Source organism: Zootoca vivipara, chromosome 5, assembly GCF_965207765.1.
Source record: "Zootoca vivipara chromosome 5, rZooViv2.hap1.1, whole genome shotgun sequence".
NCBI classification, from domain to species: Eukaryota; Metazoa; Chordata; class Lepidosauria; order Squamata; family Lacertidae; genus Zootoca; species Zootoca vivipara.
In genome coordinates, this window is record NC_142588.1 from 40,727,402 (window position 1) to 40,742,395 (window position 14,994).

A 14,994-nucleotide genomic window follows, 5' to 3' on the forward strand; every position below is an offset into this window, starting at 1 on the left:
TTTTTGATACCAAAATGCAATACATCTTGCACTCCCAACATTTTAATGCTTAAACATATATTTATTGTAAAAATACATTTTCCTGCAAGTAAAACATGTTATCACCATGGTTTGTGAAATAGTCACTGCTAGTTTCAAATAGTGAAAGAGAGCTGCTAATAATTTTAGATATTTATACCTCTGCAAAATGACAAAATCTCAGAATTAAGGAAGTGTTGCTAAGGTTCATTCAGAGTGTTCTGTACTGCTGACTTTTGATTTTAATTCTGATTTTTGTGAAGCACGATTTTCACCTAGAAACTAGATAAGGTGATGAGAAATCCATTATCATATATCTTACAGGTTTTAAAAATAGCTTAAACACCCTCCGGTGCCCCAATCAGGAGACCTCAGTGCAGGCTTCCTCAAACTCGGGCCTCCAGATGTTTTGAGACTACAGTTCCCACCATCCCTGAACATTGGTCCTGCTAGCTAGGGATCATGGGAGTTGTAGGCTAAAAACATCTGGAGGGTCGAGTTTGAGGAAGCCTGCCTCAGTGCATGCAGAAGGGATAACTCTTCCCTTCCCCCACTGTTTTCCTGAATAAAATTAATCCCCCCAAACTGCTCTTCATCCAGTAGAGCAAAACAGACAAGTACTGAACAGGTTAGTTAACATATTTGGATGGCATATGTGGAGTGGATGGTGTGCACATTATTTCCTTGTGCAGGCCATGCTAATTCCTCCACTGTGCTGTTTGGACCAGTGGGAATTAGCATGGGAGTTGGCACTATCACCACCCAATTTAAGGTCTTGGGTCATTGAATTAAGGGGGGGGGGATATCATTGCTGTTCATTATCTAGATCCCCAAATATACAAAAAAAAAATACATGTGGGGGGTTTGTGAGCCAGACACTACTATTGAGATACCAACAAGGATGTCTAATTGATCTATCCCTTACTTCATCATACCTGGCATGATCAATGCCAAAAATGAGGAATGGCTTGTTTTGGTAAGAACAACTTACATGGCTTGATTCCTTGATTTAGCATCTATGACAGTAGAAATTATGCATGTATGTTTTAATATTACCTCTCAGCTTTTTGACAGTCATAGATGTGCTCTAGCTTGGCCCAAAACTAATGACAGCATAAATATAGATTTTACTGGGGAATGTTTAATACCATCCTGTTTCCCTTCAGATCATCGTGTCTTCACCCTGGTTTCTAGTGTTCACTGTACCTCCTGTCTTCTCTCGTCAGAGAGAAGATGGACATTTAAAGGGGACTGAGTTTAAGCCAGCCCCTGGTTTATAATTTTTAAAAACATAACATTGTGTGTGTGTGTGTGTGTGTGTGTGTGTGTGTGTGTGTGATAGATTAGATAGAGGAGTCTCCTCTCATGTGAAATCCATCACCAGCTAAGTAAGGCATGCTCCAACAATCTGCTCTTTCACATGCATGCTAAATGAATTTTTAAATTACTGTGCTCTGATTATCTTCTAGTGTTGTGCTGTTGTTTTAACAGTTTTACTCTGGTGTGTATTTCAGATTTGTTTGTTTTTTTCTTTTTTTCTTTCTCTACATTGCCTTGATATTTTATAAGCTGGGCAGTTTATAAAAAACCTTTAACATAAATTATATATCCACAAGGTGATATCCAACTTTAGTCATAATCTAAATATCCTCATTTAAATAATTTAGGCTTATATATTTTGATTTCAATGGGTCTGCTCTGGCTGAATATGACTTACGTTGGATATCAACCATACATTTTGAAAGTTTGTTATTTTACATTTCATTAACAATAAATTTGTTATTTGTTCTAGTTCAGGTTTATAAAGATCTAGACATATCTTGAGAATGCCATTTAATTTATAACATGAGTTTTTATCCATGGGTGTGTGTTGCAAACACATTATAACCTCACTGTATACAGTTTCATTTCCATCTAAAAGAAAAGAAGAAATACTCTGGCGCTAAACTAATATTTTCTTTGTGGTGTAATCGAATTTGCCAAAACTTCATGCTCCTGAACTATTAAAACTCAACCCTGATCTTTTCATGTTATTGCTTTCACCAGCAAAATTAAGGTGGTCTTTAGAAGCCTTCTGTCTGAGACTATGTAATTGAAAACCATGCCCTGAAACTGAAAAGGTTAATTAATGCAGCTTAGATGTGAATGAACCAAGTAATAAGAGGCAAAGTAAGGTGACTGTCAGGTTGAAATATGAGTGATAACTTTCCCTTGCACAAATAAGATAGCAACCTTTGACAGCGAGGCTTTTGGCTTCCATATGGTATTCAAAGGAGCGAGAAATGAAAAAGAAAAAGAAATGCTGGACGTAATATAATCATTATTTTCCAGCCAGGTCTATAATTGGAAATATGGTATTACCTTTCATCAACAATAGCAAATGTGCATCTTTACTGAGTATGTATCTTTTGTTGTGGTTGTCCTTTGTAAGCAGCTGGTTTTATTAAAGAAATACAATAACCCAGCCACAAAACATAACAGGGCTGTTGCTGCTGAAAATACAGTTCTGTTATTCCTGTTCTTAATAACACACTATTTCCAAGTCAGCATAGTTTAATAAAATGCTTTCACCTTCCCAATCTCTTTTCATGTCATTTCTTCTTCTTCTGAAGCTATAAAACCAGGAAATTGTTTTATTACGTTGCACAGTATGCTTAATTATGTCTTATGGATCTCCCTCATATTACTTACGACAATTTACATCTTACAGTGAAAGCCTAAAGGTGAAAGACAGTGTAATTTGCTCTGCTGTTTAATTTTACAAAATGCTTCCCATCATAGTTTTCCAATAACATAATCAAAAGAGTAGGCTTCTCATAAAGAAATGTTTTAAATACTTGTTTGATCTTTGTCTTTTATTGAATGAGGCACAGCATCAATATTGGCATAAGCTCATTTTAATCCTGGATTAAATATAAACAGGTAAAACGATTATTTCAGGTTATTTCCTTAGTATCCTGAATTCAGAGAAGGCTTTTCCATTAAGAGGAACATAAAGTTTTGTGTGTCAACAATAAGAGCACACATATTGACCTGGTTCACATTTAATTCTAAGCCAAACCATGACTGAGCATGAATGACCAGCTAAGCCTTCTAAGGTACCAACTAAGGAAAGCCTTCCCACCAAACACTGCAGCATGCAAAAGCTAGCCAGCTCTTTTCAGGACGCTCACAGTGAGGAATTGTTGGTAGTGGTGGCAGTATCTTTCCCCTAATCTACAAACAAATTTCCTTTCCCTCCTCGTTGCCCCATGGAAACCCCCCTCTCTGCTTGCACAAAAACTCTTTCCCACACCTGCAACCCGACCCACCTGCCCACCCCCTCTTCCCACACAAAACCCAACACTCCACCATGGCAGGCTCATGCAGTGCAAACTCCCTCTTTCACTCCCTGCGCCCTACCCTCTGTTTAGGCAGAAACTCTCTCTCTCAAACTCTTCCTTCCAGCCTCGCTCCACCCACTGCCCATGTCCTGTGATAACTCCCCCTCACAAACTCCCACTCAGGCTCTCATTGTCCTCCTCCCACTGGACCCCACCCAGGAGGAGTTGGAATACGGAGGGAGGACACTTTTTTCCAAGAAGAAGAAGGATTACCCCGCTTTTCTAGGGATAGGTGGCAGCCGCAGAGTGGGACCTCCTTCTGGCAACTCCTGCCGCCAAGCTGATGCCGCATGTTTTGGTCTGCTTTCCTTTGGAGCACATCAATGAGGCCGAGGGGGTGGGGGTCTTGTCGTCTGTGCCGCCCAGGACCTCCATACGCACTGCCCAGGCTTGCGCCCTGGAAAAGTCACTTCAGTGCTGCTCACACAGCAAATGTAACACACGAGGCAGCAGTTATGAGTTGCCGGTCTCAGCAGCAGCAGCAGCAGCAGCAGCAGCAGCAGATGCTCTTATTCTTCAGTGGTTTTACTTCACCCCCGGAGGCACACTCCATTGTCTCTTGAGACAGATGGGTACCAACAACGGGGGCCATGAGGAAGGGGAGTGTGGTTTGAGGATAAGAGGCCCACTGATGGCCTGAGCCCCCAGAAAGATAGAGCTGACCCTGGTTATTGTTAACAGTGTACTGGGCCCAGGAAAGCCTGCTGGCATCCCTGAACCTGGGCTCACAGTTTGTTTCACCCAGAGAAGCCAAGAGCAAACCATGGTTATACTTTATAGTTTGTCTCTAGAGTGAACCAACCTTGTTTGTTTCCTTCTGAAGAGCTGCAGCTTGTTTGTTCATGCTTAACTGTAGTTTGGGTTAGCATTACTTATGAAATGAGCTGAGCTATAGATACTGATCCCCCCCTTCTCTGTTCAATTAGGCTCATTGCTACTACCATGGTCACGTGCAAGATTACGCCGAGTCTGCAGTAACTTTGAGTACATGTTCTGGACTCAGGTAAGTGGGACAACCTTAAGTCATGAAAACACCTAATATTGCCACATTATTGGCAAGTGGGCAGTCTTGTTCACCTGTTGAAATGGTTCTGGATGGGAGAGCTCTGGAACCAGCTGGAAAAGGTTCCCACCCCTGGTGTGGCAGACAGCAGAACAGGCAGCTCCCCCTACCCTGTGCTTCTGAAATGGGTAGATCAGGCACCCCCAAACTTCGGCCCTCCAGATGTTTTGGACTACAATTCCCATCTTCCCCAACCACTGGTCCTGTTAGCTAGGGATCATGGGAGTTGTAGGCCAAAACATCTGGAGGGCTTCACAGCGTCTGACTCTCTCCCTTCCCCCCCCCCTTTATGCTGAATCAGCAGTTTTTTGTACAATCTTGACCATCTTGTCTCTCGGTATGGGATGGAAGAAATACCTTATAGTGAACATAGGAAGCAATGTTTTATACTGAGTCAGGCAAATGAGCTATCTCACTCAGTATTGTTTACCCTGACTGGCTGTGGCTCTCCAGGGTTTTAGACAGAGGTCTATCAAAGCTACCTGGAGATGCCAGAGATTGAACCTGAGACTTACCACATGCAAAGCAGATACTGTACCAGAAAGCCCACTGACCTTTAGTTGACACCATGAAAGTTAAGCTGAACAGTGTCTACTCTGAATGAATGTAAGCCCCATTGAGTTACTTACTTCCAGGGATTTAATTCCAGGTAAGCGTGAATCGGATTACAGCCTTCCATGTCACCCCAATTCCCTACTGCTGTGAAGGGATGAACTGTGGTTACAGAAAGAACTTATTTGGGGGACAATATAGCACTCAGTGCTACTGTGTGATCAACATGTGATAGCTTTTAAAAACCTATCATTACTAATAAAATATAAACCAGAAAACTGAAGCCCTCAGTAGGAAATAATCAAGAATTCTCTCTGACCTTAAATAAAGCAGAGCTATTTTAAGTTTATATTGTCAACAAAATTAAGACAAAAACTTCTACATTTTTCACATTATTTAGATATTATAAAGGCTGTGAACATGGCAGGGGAAAAAATCCCCAGAAGAGTGCCACATTTATTTGATTAAGCTTTCTCATAAAGTTAGCATAAAGTTAGTATGGAAGTGAGAGCTGGACCATAAAGAAGGCTGATCGCCGAAGAATTGATGCTTTTGAATTATGGTGCTGGAGGAGACTCCTGAGAGTCCCATGGACTGCAAGAAGATCAAACCTATCCATTCTTAAGGAAATCAGCCCTGAGCGCTCCCTGGAAGGACAGATTGTGAAGCTGAGGCTCCAATACTTTTGCCACCTCATGAGAAGAGAAGAATCCTTGGAAAAGACCCTGATGTTGGGAAAGATTGAGGGCACTAGGAGAAGGGGACGTCAGAGGACAAGATGGTTGGACAGTGTTCTCGAAGCTACGAACATGAGTTTGACCAAACTGCGGGAGGCAGTGCAAGACAGGAGTGCCTGGCGTGCTATGGTCCATGGGGTCACGAAGAGTCGGACACGACTAAACGACTAAACAACAATAAAGTTAGCAGCTGTAGGATGTTGTTGGCCACTGCTGGTTGTATCTTTACAGAGTCTCATTCATGTTGCAGGACTTGCAATGACTAGGAATGTTTACATGTGGCTGAATAAGTCACCTTCAGTGTCATTCTCAGCTTTATTGAAGGTAACTTAAAACACCGCTACATCCTATCCTCTGAGTACTCCACTGTAAGAGTATGTAGGATCAGGCTTAAGGAATCCAGTGCTGGTAGAGGGTATGACTGGCACCTTTTCTCCAGCATTGTGATCCAATCCTGTCATTGGCATGTTTCACTAGTGAGAATGAGCAAAAATGTGCAGTTTCCCACAGTGAGGATCATAGAATCATAGCATTGGAAGGGACCCTGAGGATCAACCCGGTGCCTGCAGGAATATGCAGCTGTCCCTTATGGGGATCAAACCTGCAAACTTGGTGTTATCAGCACCACACTCTAACCAACTTTAGATCAGGGCCACATCATTCCAAGGTTTGTTCTGTGGGAGGGTGAGTAATCCTACTCTTTGTTCTATGGAACTTACTCCAAGGTAAGGGAGTGCAGGATTCCAGCCTTGGTATTCATAGGAAAGCAATTACATCAACATGTGCTTAAAGATAAGACACCTGCCTTCTTGCTAGCCCACAATGTCAGCAAGTAACATTAAAGGTAAAGGGACCCCTGACCATTTGGTCCAGTCATGACCGACTCTGGGGTTGCGGCGCTCACCTCGTGTTATTGGCCGAGGGAGCCAGCGTACAGCTTCCGGGTCATGTGGCCAGCATGACAAAGCCGCTTCTGGCGAACCAGAGCAGCACACTGAAACACTGATTACCTTCCCGCTGTAGTGGTACCTATTTATCTACTTGCACCTTGAGGTGCTTTCGAACTGCTAGGTTGACAGGAGCTGGAACTGAGCAACGGGAGCTCACCCCGTTGCGGGGATTTGAACCGCCGACCTTCTGATCGGCAAGCCCTAGGCTCTGTGCTTTAACCCACAGCGCCACCCAAGTCCCTTTTAATAGGCACCTTTTAATCTGACGTCCTCAGAAAAGGACAAAATGGAGACAGTGATTAAAGATGGAACTCTATGAAAAAATAACTCTGGTAATTAAGGACAATTATAGCACATGTTATAGCTTTCCATTATTCTATTTTATTTATGGATATTTGAAAGAAAATTCCAAATTGATTGGAATGCTGTGTACATTGGCATGTGATAAGTAAGACCTGATCATTACATTACCCCATAAAAGATTCTAGATCATCTTGTAGGCTTGGCATAATTTTTAAGACTGTGCCCTCCCAGTTTCCCTGGAGCAGGGCACACAGGAAAAGTTCTCTTTGCCTAGGGAAGTAGCTAATACTGTGTATTAAGTACCAGTAGCTCATAGCTATTTGGATACAGGAATTAAAGAATCTCTTATACAGCTCAAAGCTTTTGGCAGTAATTACATAAGCCGGAGTGCAGCCACTTTTCAAAAGCAGTAGGAATTATTGCTGTTTATTCCTAAAGATGCTTTCTGAAAGGATCTAGTTAAGCCTTGTAACACCCTGTTGAGAGAGCTAAGTGTTATCCCTATCTTGCATAAGGAGAATCAGGTGTGGTGTAGAGAGGTGATTTGCACTGCACTATGAAAACTGGAGAGGAAGAAATGGAAATATCTTCATCTCCAGCTCAGCCAGTTTTGCAACAAAGACTGAGCTAGTTTTCATGTTATCCCTCATGGAGGTGTTATACATTCATTGCCAGGAATTAAATTGTGTGTTGGCCCCTGCAATGGGTTTGATACTATTGGTGGAAGAGGGGTCTTGAGCAGAAGAGAAGCAAGTCACAGACTTCTTGCTTCCACACCATCACTTGTACTTTGAGCTCTCTCTTGGATGCCTCCTTGATTTCATTCTTCATTGAACATAGTGAGCATGTAGACTAGACGTTCCCAATCATGGAGGGCTTGTGGTGACCCTGTTTTGGTTCACATACCCAACTTGCAAGTCATTCCATACAAAGGGGAAGGAACAGGAGCACCAGGCAAGCAGGTGGGCACTCAAATATCTCAGAGCCAGCTCTCAAAGCCTGCTCTATCTGGGTTTTCTTCCTCCCCTCCAACCTGTGTGAAAGAAGGAGAGTGAGTCAAGGAGGCAAAGAAGAGAAGACTTCAGAGTTTTTTTCCATCAGGATTATTCCCACTCACCTTCCCACCCACAAAACAAACTGCACTTGGGAAGGACTCATTCATTTTTTTGTCATAATAAATAACAAAAGATGAAAAAAAATCTTTTTTAATAATTCCAGTGGCACCTTTAAGATCAGCTAAGAGAAGCTTTCAAGGTATGAACTTTCATGTGTAATACACACTTCGTCAACCTTATAACGGTTGATGACTGTTATGGCAGTTGGTTCCATGGGGAAGGGAAGGGGATTTTTAAAGGGATAGATGACCAAAATTAGCTTTAGTATATATAATGGGACATGAATCCAATATCTCCATTCAGACCAGGTCTCTCCATAGTTTTTAGTTTGGTAATGAGTTATAATTCAGCAACTTCTCTTTCAAGTGTATTTCTAAAATTATTTTGCAATAAGACAGCTACTTTAAGATCTTGTATAGAATGTCCAGGGAGATTGAAGTGTTCTCCTATTGGTTTCTCTGTTTTATGATTCCTGAGGTCAGATTTATGCCCATTTATCCTTTGGCGTAAAGTTTGTCCTGTTTGTGTCATTTTTTGTATGTAATTTCATTGTGATTTTATTAATGCGTTTTTTATTTTCCTTATAAGCTGTTTAGGAAGAATCTCTACTCTACTCTTAAATGATGTTATAAAGCTGCCTAAAATGGCACAGTAATCATTGATTGAGCATTGAGCTGAACACATAGTGGAGTAATTAAAAGACTCTTAACAATATGTGCTGAATTGTTCATGCATCCACTCTCACCATTCTCAACAAACCAATTTGGTCTTATTAACTGATCCAAAAAAAGTTCTTTTAAAATTGATTCTAATTCCTTGTTTGTTTTTATTTTCACTGATATTTGTTGACAGTCATACCCTTTGGCATGTTGAATACCCATACTAGAGTTTAAAGGCTGTTGTTTCTGTTTGTTAATTTTTCTTTGGAGTTTTCCAAAACAAGTACACTGCAAATGCTTGAGCAATGGTCACTTGATATTGATTTGATATTTGTATTCTGCTTCGAAACAATAATCACAATAGTTGTGATATTATATAAATAAAATATAGATATAGATATTATATCTATAGATATTATAGTTGCAAACACTATAGTATCAAACACAGTAACATACAGTAATACCTCCGTGAACGTTCCCCCCATTGAACATCCATTTTGACGAACGTCCGCAGCAAACCTGGAAGTACCAGAACGGGTTACTTCTGGGTTTGCTGCTTGCGCATGCGCAGAAACACAAACCGTTCCACGCGTGTGCGCAGAGCGGCGCTTTATTGCATGTCCCTTTCGTCAAGCATCTAGGGCTCCGGAACGGATCCCATACTCAAAACAAGGTACCACTGTATAAATAAAACAAATAAGAATAAATTTATTAAAACAATTAATACAATTCAGTAAAGTCATAATAATTCAAAATATCGGAAAGTGTTGCTGAGCACCAGCCCTGTGCCAGATGACGTCGTCTCTCTGGGAAGAGGAATGTTCATGCATTGCTATAAAATGCAAATGCAGTTTCACTGGGCTGCAGGGTTTAAGCAGAGAGAAACAATATATTCATTGTAGCGAACTGTATGCCAAGATTACAGTATGCAGAATTTATAGTTTGTGCCCCATTGGGGTTTGATCTAAACAAATGCTATTCTTCCATGCTTATTGAAAATCTGTCACTTTGTTGCAAACCAAGCATAAAACATAGCACTATAAAGGACCGCATCATTTATTTGTTTTATACTACAGGGGACTTATTTTGTTTGAGGATAATGCCTATATTTTGGAGCCACTGGAAGGTGCTACGAATGAACATATAATCTACCAAGCAAGGGACTTAAAACTAGCTCTGGGTTCTTGTGGTCATCATCTCAACATCTCAGACATCACTCTGGAAGATACCACACATACTACCCAGAAATCTGCTAGCAGGGTAGGTGGAAATTGTACTTTTCTCATTCATGCTTTTAAAGAATCAGATCTAGGCAAATCTGACCTTGCGTTTCCATATCTTGGGGAAAAGTCTGTTTCGAAGCATATTGCAGCAATACATGGCAAAAGTAGAGAAGATTGGGGAAAGCTGCATTACTTTGTACATTGTGCTATTGCCTTGAAAAGGTTCACATCCAGTGTTTATTTTTCCATTTTGTGAATCCTCCTCATTAACTATTCAAGCCACTTTGTTCCTGATTAAGTAGATTAGCTTTGTCAGCTAAAGGTTAAATATGTCTGCATAATGTTTAATGTCTAAATGCTTTGTGGCAAGGATGGGGGTCCTGTAGCCCTCTGGATAGGGTTGGGCTTCCAACTCCTGTCAAGCCCAGTCAGCATGGCCAATGGTCAGGAATGGTGGGAGCTGCAGTCCAGCAGCATCTGCAGGGCCATAAGCTGCCTAACTATGCTTTAAAGACACAGGTAGGTAGCCGTGTTGGTCTGAGTCGAAGCAAAATAAAAAAATTCATTCAGTAGCACCTTAAAGACCAACTAAGTTTATATTTTGGTATGAGCTTTCGTGTGCATGCACACTTCTTCAGATAGAAGTGTGCATGCACACGAAAGCTCATATCAAAATATAAACTTAGTTATGCTTTAAAGAAATAGGTTGCCACCTATAGTTTGTCCCTATAATTTTTTCTGATAGCTAGCAGATCAACAACTGCTGTCGGTGGCCTGATTTCTCTGTTACCATTCTAATAACAAACTCCAAATTTAGGGAAGGTTTTCCAATGACTAAAGACTATTATGGAAGATTCTGCTGTTAAAAAATTATAAATGCCCCAGTCAGTTACACTGTTAAAGTATAGGGTATGCATTGCTATAATTTTTCCCATTGGTATATTACTTGAATAAAAATGCGTATCAAGATAATGGGAGCTATATAGTGTGTAATGAAATGGGAAGAGGTTTTGGCAGATATAGCTAATAAGACCACAGATTTATATATGCATTAAGTAAGCATTAAAGAGAGGGATCAGGGAATAACGTGGTAGCAGAATCTGTCTAAAGTACTTATTGCATGAGAAGTATTGTAGTGTATAAGGCACATTGGCTATGTAACCCATTTATCATTTTTATTAAGTTCAAATTCGGTACACCAGCCTAGCCCAACATCAAGGGTTATTATTTATATGATGGAACAAATGCATTTGCATTGTATTAGCATTAAAAGGTACATTTCCAAATATTATTGCGCCTTACTACATGCTTCTAAAATCCATTTTACCATTGTATGTGCTACAGCTATATCAGTGGATGTGTGGACTGTTTCAGTTCATTAACGCTAGAGCAGCTCATCTAGAAATGTACATAGAGTTCCATATCAGAATAACCAATCCCGCAAAATAATTTATAGAAGTGATGGAGCCATAAGTAATGTACTGTATAAACATATGATCTTCAAGGCTGTGACAGATTCTATGTCAACATAGTATATGGGTTGGATTCAAACTTTGCTTCCACCTTCAGAAGAGGAGAAGCACTTTTTTTGTCTGCAGACCTCAGCACCACACCCCAGACTGTTCTGGGTGTTTGGGAGACAGAGGTAGTGCAGTTGTGTGCATTGGGAGTGGAAAAATCAGATGAAGTTCCCTCAGTTAGTGGGATCCCTCTGCCTTCCATAGGCAGAAAAAGCCTTTTCCATTTGGTGAAGGTGAGTCTGAATTCAGCCTTATATACTTAAGGTTCCATTCATATAGATTCTTTACTTAATTTGTTCCAAAGAGTAAAAGTTGTTCCCCCACATACAAATACTACAGTATATGGAGTAATTAGGTCACCTTCATAAAAAGGAAACAGCTGCTTCCAGTTATTAAGCTCCTTTGTATGGAAAGCACTTTCTCCAAGCAGACTTCACTGTAACAGAGCAGTTCAGAATAAATCCTAACACCTGAGACGAAACAAATGAAAGGCAATTTTCAGCAAGGCTGCAGATAAACTCCATAGCTTGTTTAAAGACTTGAAAAAGTGGTTTGTTTGTTTTTCTTCCTAAAATGATAATCCCTACTTGCTTCAGATCTGGTAGAGATAGAACTTCAGGAAGTATGTAGTGGCCGTTTTAAAACCTTACTACATGAAGAGATGATCGTTTACAGATTTCAGCCACTTTTTAAACTCAGCATTAGTTTCCTTTCCTCACAGCTTCACCCAGAAATCTCAGGATGTAGTAGCGTGCAAAGACATGTGGTTGGAAGTGCCAAGAATTACATCTCCATGTTCTTTCAGCCAGCATGGAATAAGCTCTGAAGCTACTTTAGGGTTCCTGCTTATCTGTTTTGACACTAGATTAAATAAAAAGAATCCTGAAGAGACTGCTAAATAATGTGTGGTGAAACAAGGACTCTAAAATGTTTTCCCCCCTTTGCATTTACATAATTTGTAAATATGTTATTTTGCTTAATTATTTTGTGTATGTGTTGTTGTTGTTTTTTAAAAAAATTACAGTCTTGGATGAATGAGGAGTTGATTGCACTATGAAAGCTGTGCTGTGCAAGCAGAGAGAAGTGATAATTTAGGTGTATTTTAGAAACAAATGGTCTATCTAAGAAACGCATCCTGCAGACAAGTCATAGAGCAGATTAATAACGTTAATCAGACATAAGAAGTTCATGAGCTTACATCATATCTCCAAGAGCTTTTTTTGTCCCATTTGCTTTTATTTTGAGGTAGTTTAAATTCTTTGGAGCATGAAAATGCTGCTCATTTGGTTGTTTGTACTGTTTGTGCAGATGAATCTTGAGTGTATCTCAAAATATCACTATTATAGACCTTTTAGTGAACTAGCTTGGAAGGCTTGCTAAACAATGGCTTGATTAGAAGGGGGAATCATCAGCTAAGCCCTGTGCACAATAAGAGGTAGAAGGAGAGGTCTATGAGGGCAGCTGCCTTTCCCCCCAACAATACCCCTGAGAGTGACACTATGTCATAAATTTAGCATCATTAAAACTTCATCACTTTAAAAGCAGAAAGCTCATGGGCTCCTGAAGCAGCACTTCTGCCATATTACATGGCAGCAAAACATATTTGTGTTTAAGGTAGGGCAAGAGAATCCTTGGCCACCCCATTTGGAATGCTAAGTTGCCCCACTCGAAAAGTCACCAAATACACCCCCCCCCGTCCCTTTTGTGGTAGATTGATGGGCACACAAAAGTGGAAGGAGTATTCTGTCGAATATTACTGCAACAGCTTGCCGACTCAGGAATTTCACATTTAAAAATGAAAGAGCTTCTGTATATTTGGTACTCTTGTCATGAGACACACATGCTCATATTTTGGCAAGACATCAACACTGATAAAAGAACTATTTAACAAAATGTATTCCATCAATGAACAAATAAACTTCCTTATTAAATCCTGATGGAAACTGTGGGTTCAGACTGTTTCAGTCTCTTTCAGGAATCTAGAATTTGAAATTTCTAGATTTGGGTTAAAGTTCATTAAACTGGAAGTCATTTTCTTAGATTTTGTACAGTCCACAATTATTTAATAGTAAGTAAGTAAAACCTTTATTGGCATCAAACAAACTCACAGACAAAATAATAAGAGATTAAAACTGTCACTGTGGCAAACGCTGTGTTAAGAGAGAGAAGGGAATAATCCGCTATCCGCTCTCACGACAATGGGGCTTCTAATAATTCAGACGACTGCAGAGTACAACGACGAGAAAATAGTAAATTAAGATATTGAGCCACCATCTTGGTGAGGACCTGGTCCTTCCCCAGCAAAAGGAATTGTAAGATTTCCCGCTCTGGTCTCCTTCTGGGGATACCGAGCCGGTCCAGGAATTGTTGACGAAGGTCGGCGTAAAGATTACAATGAAAAACGATATGTAGAAGGCTTTCCACCTGAGGGTCATGACACAGACAGAACCTCTCGTCCTTCGCCCTGCCCGAGAATCTTCCCCACAGGAGGTTCGATGGATTTGCGTTGAACCTGGCCAACGAAAATGCCCTTCTTTCTTGTGGGTTCAGTAGGAAGTCAAGATAATTAGGTTTTGTTTCATGAGCCCACGGGAGGTGGAAAAGAAGGGGGGAACATGTTGTGCCTGCTGCCGCTATAAGATCCTGTCTCTCAATGTCCCACAACCTAGTTAAGACTGTGGCTTTGGCAGATTGTAAGGACATTGAGCGGAGGAGTTCTACTGAAAGCCCCAGTTGCTGTACCTTCCTGTTGAAGTGTTGTAGCCCTGGGGGGAGGAAGGTGTCCGAAAGCATTTCCTGGAGGAAGGGATCTCTGTCAAGGTCGAGGCAGATTTTTAGCCAGAATATAAGGAATCTTGCCCAGGCGACAGATTCCACCTTGTGTTGAGCTCCCTCTAAACATAAAACTGCATATGGGACGCATCTTGGAACAGAGAAAATCTTGTAGAGGAAGGCTGATTGTTTAATACGATAAGCCAAAAACAGCTAGATCAGATTTGATACTTCATCCCCCTCCAAACATTTGCCAAACTTAGAAAATAGTGCTGACAAGCTTACTTGGCATGGAGCATCCTGGCACCACATATGAGCAACCTGTGACCCACGATGATTCTCTGTGCAGTCCACCAAGCCCCAGAGTGGCCCACCCATACGTCTCCACTAACCAAGTGATTAGCAGTCAGTGGAGCAGCAGAAAAAAGATTGCTGTTCAAACCTACTGGTATGTGGAACTCTGCTTCCCACTGCCATATATATCCCTTCGGAAACAATGATCGTTCCCCATATAAAAGGGGTGCTCATTTTGCGCGGTCACGCATAACACCCTGGGAGCCTCAGGCAGCCCCCAGCAGTTCGGAGGCTGGCACCACCTTCCCAGGCTGGATATGTGTGGTCTCCGCCCACACAGCCAGCCGTCTAATCCGGCCAGGGGAGGTGTTGCCAGGGTAGGATAGGCCAGGTAGGAGGAGGTAA

At 41.1% G+C, this 14,994-nt stretch overlaps 1 protein-coding gene across 3 annotated transcripts in view; it reads left to right on the forward strand.

Moving 5' to 3' along the window:
- ADAM12 (ADAM metallopeptidase domain 12) overlaps nucleotides 1–14,994 on the forward strand; it is a 185,470-nt gene that overhangs the window by 93,396 nt on the left and 77,080 nt on the right. For all 3 annotated transcript variants that reach the window (XM_035137598.2, XM_035137595.3, XM_035137597.3), the window contains exons 5-6: nucleotides 4,328–4,404; nucleotides 9,857–10,040. In XM_035137598.2, coding sequence (XP_034993489.1) covers nucleotides 4,328–4,404; nucleotides 9,857–10,040 — 261 coding nt within the window. The remainder of the gene's footprint in view (nucleotides 1–4,327; nucleotides 4,405–9,856; nucleotides 10,041–14,994) is intronic.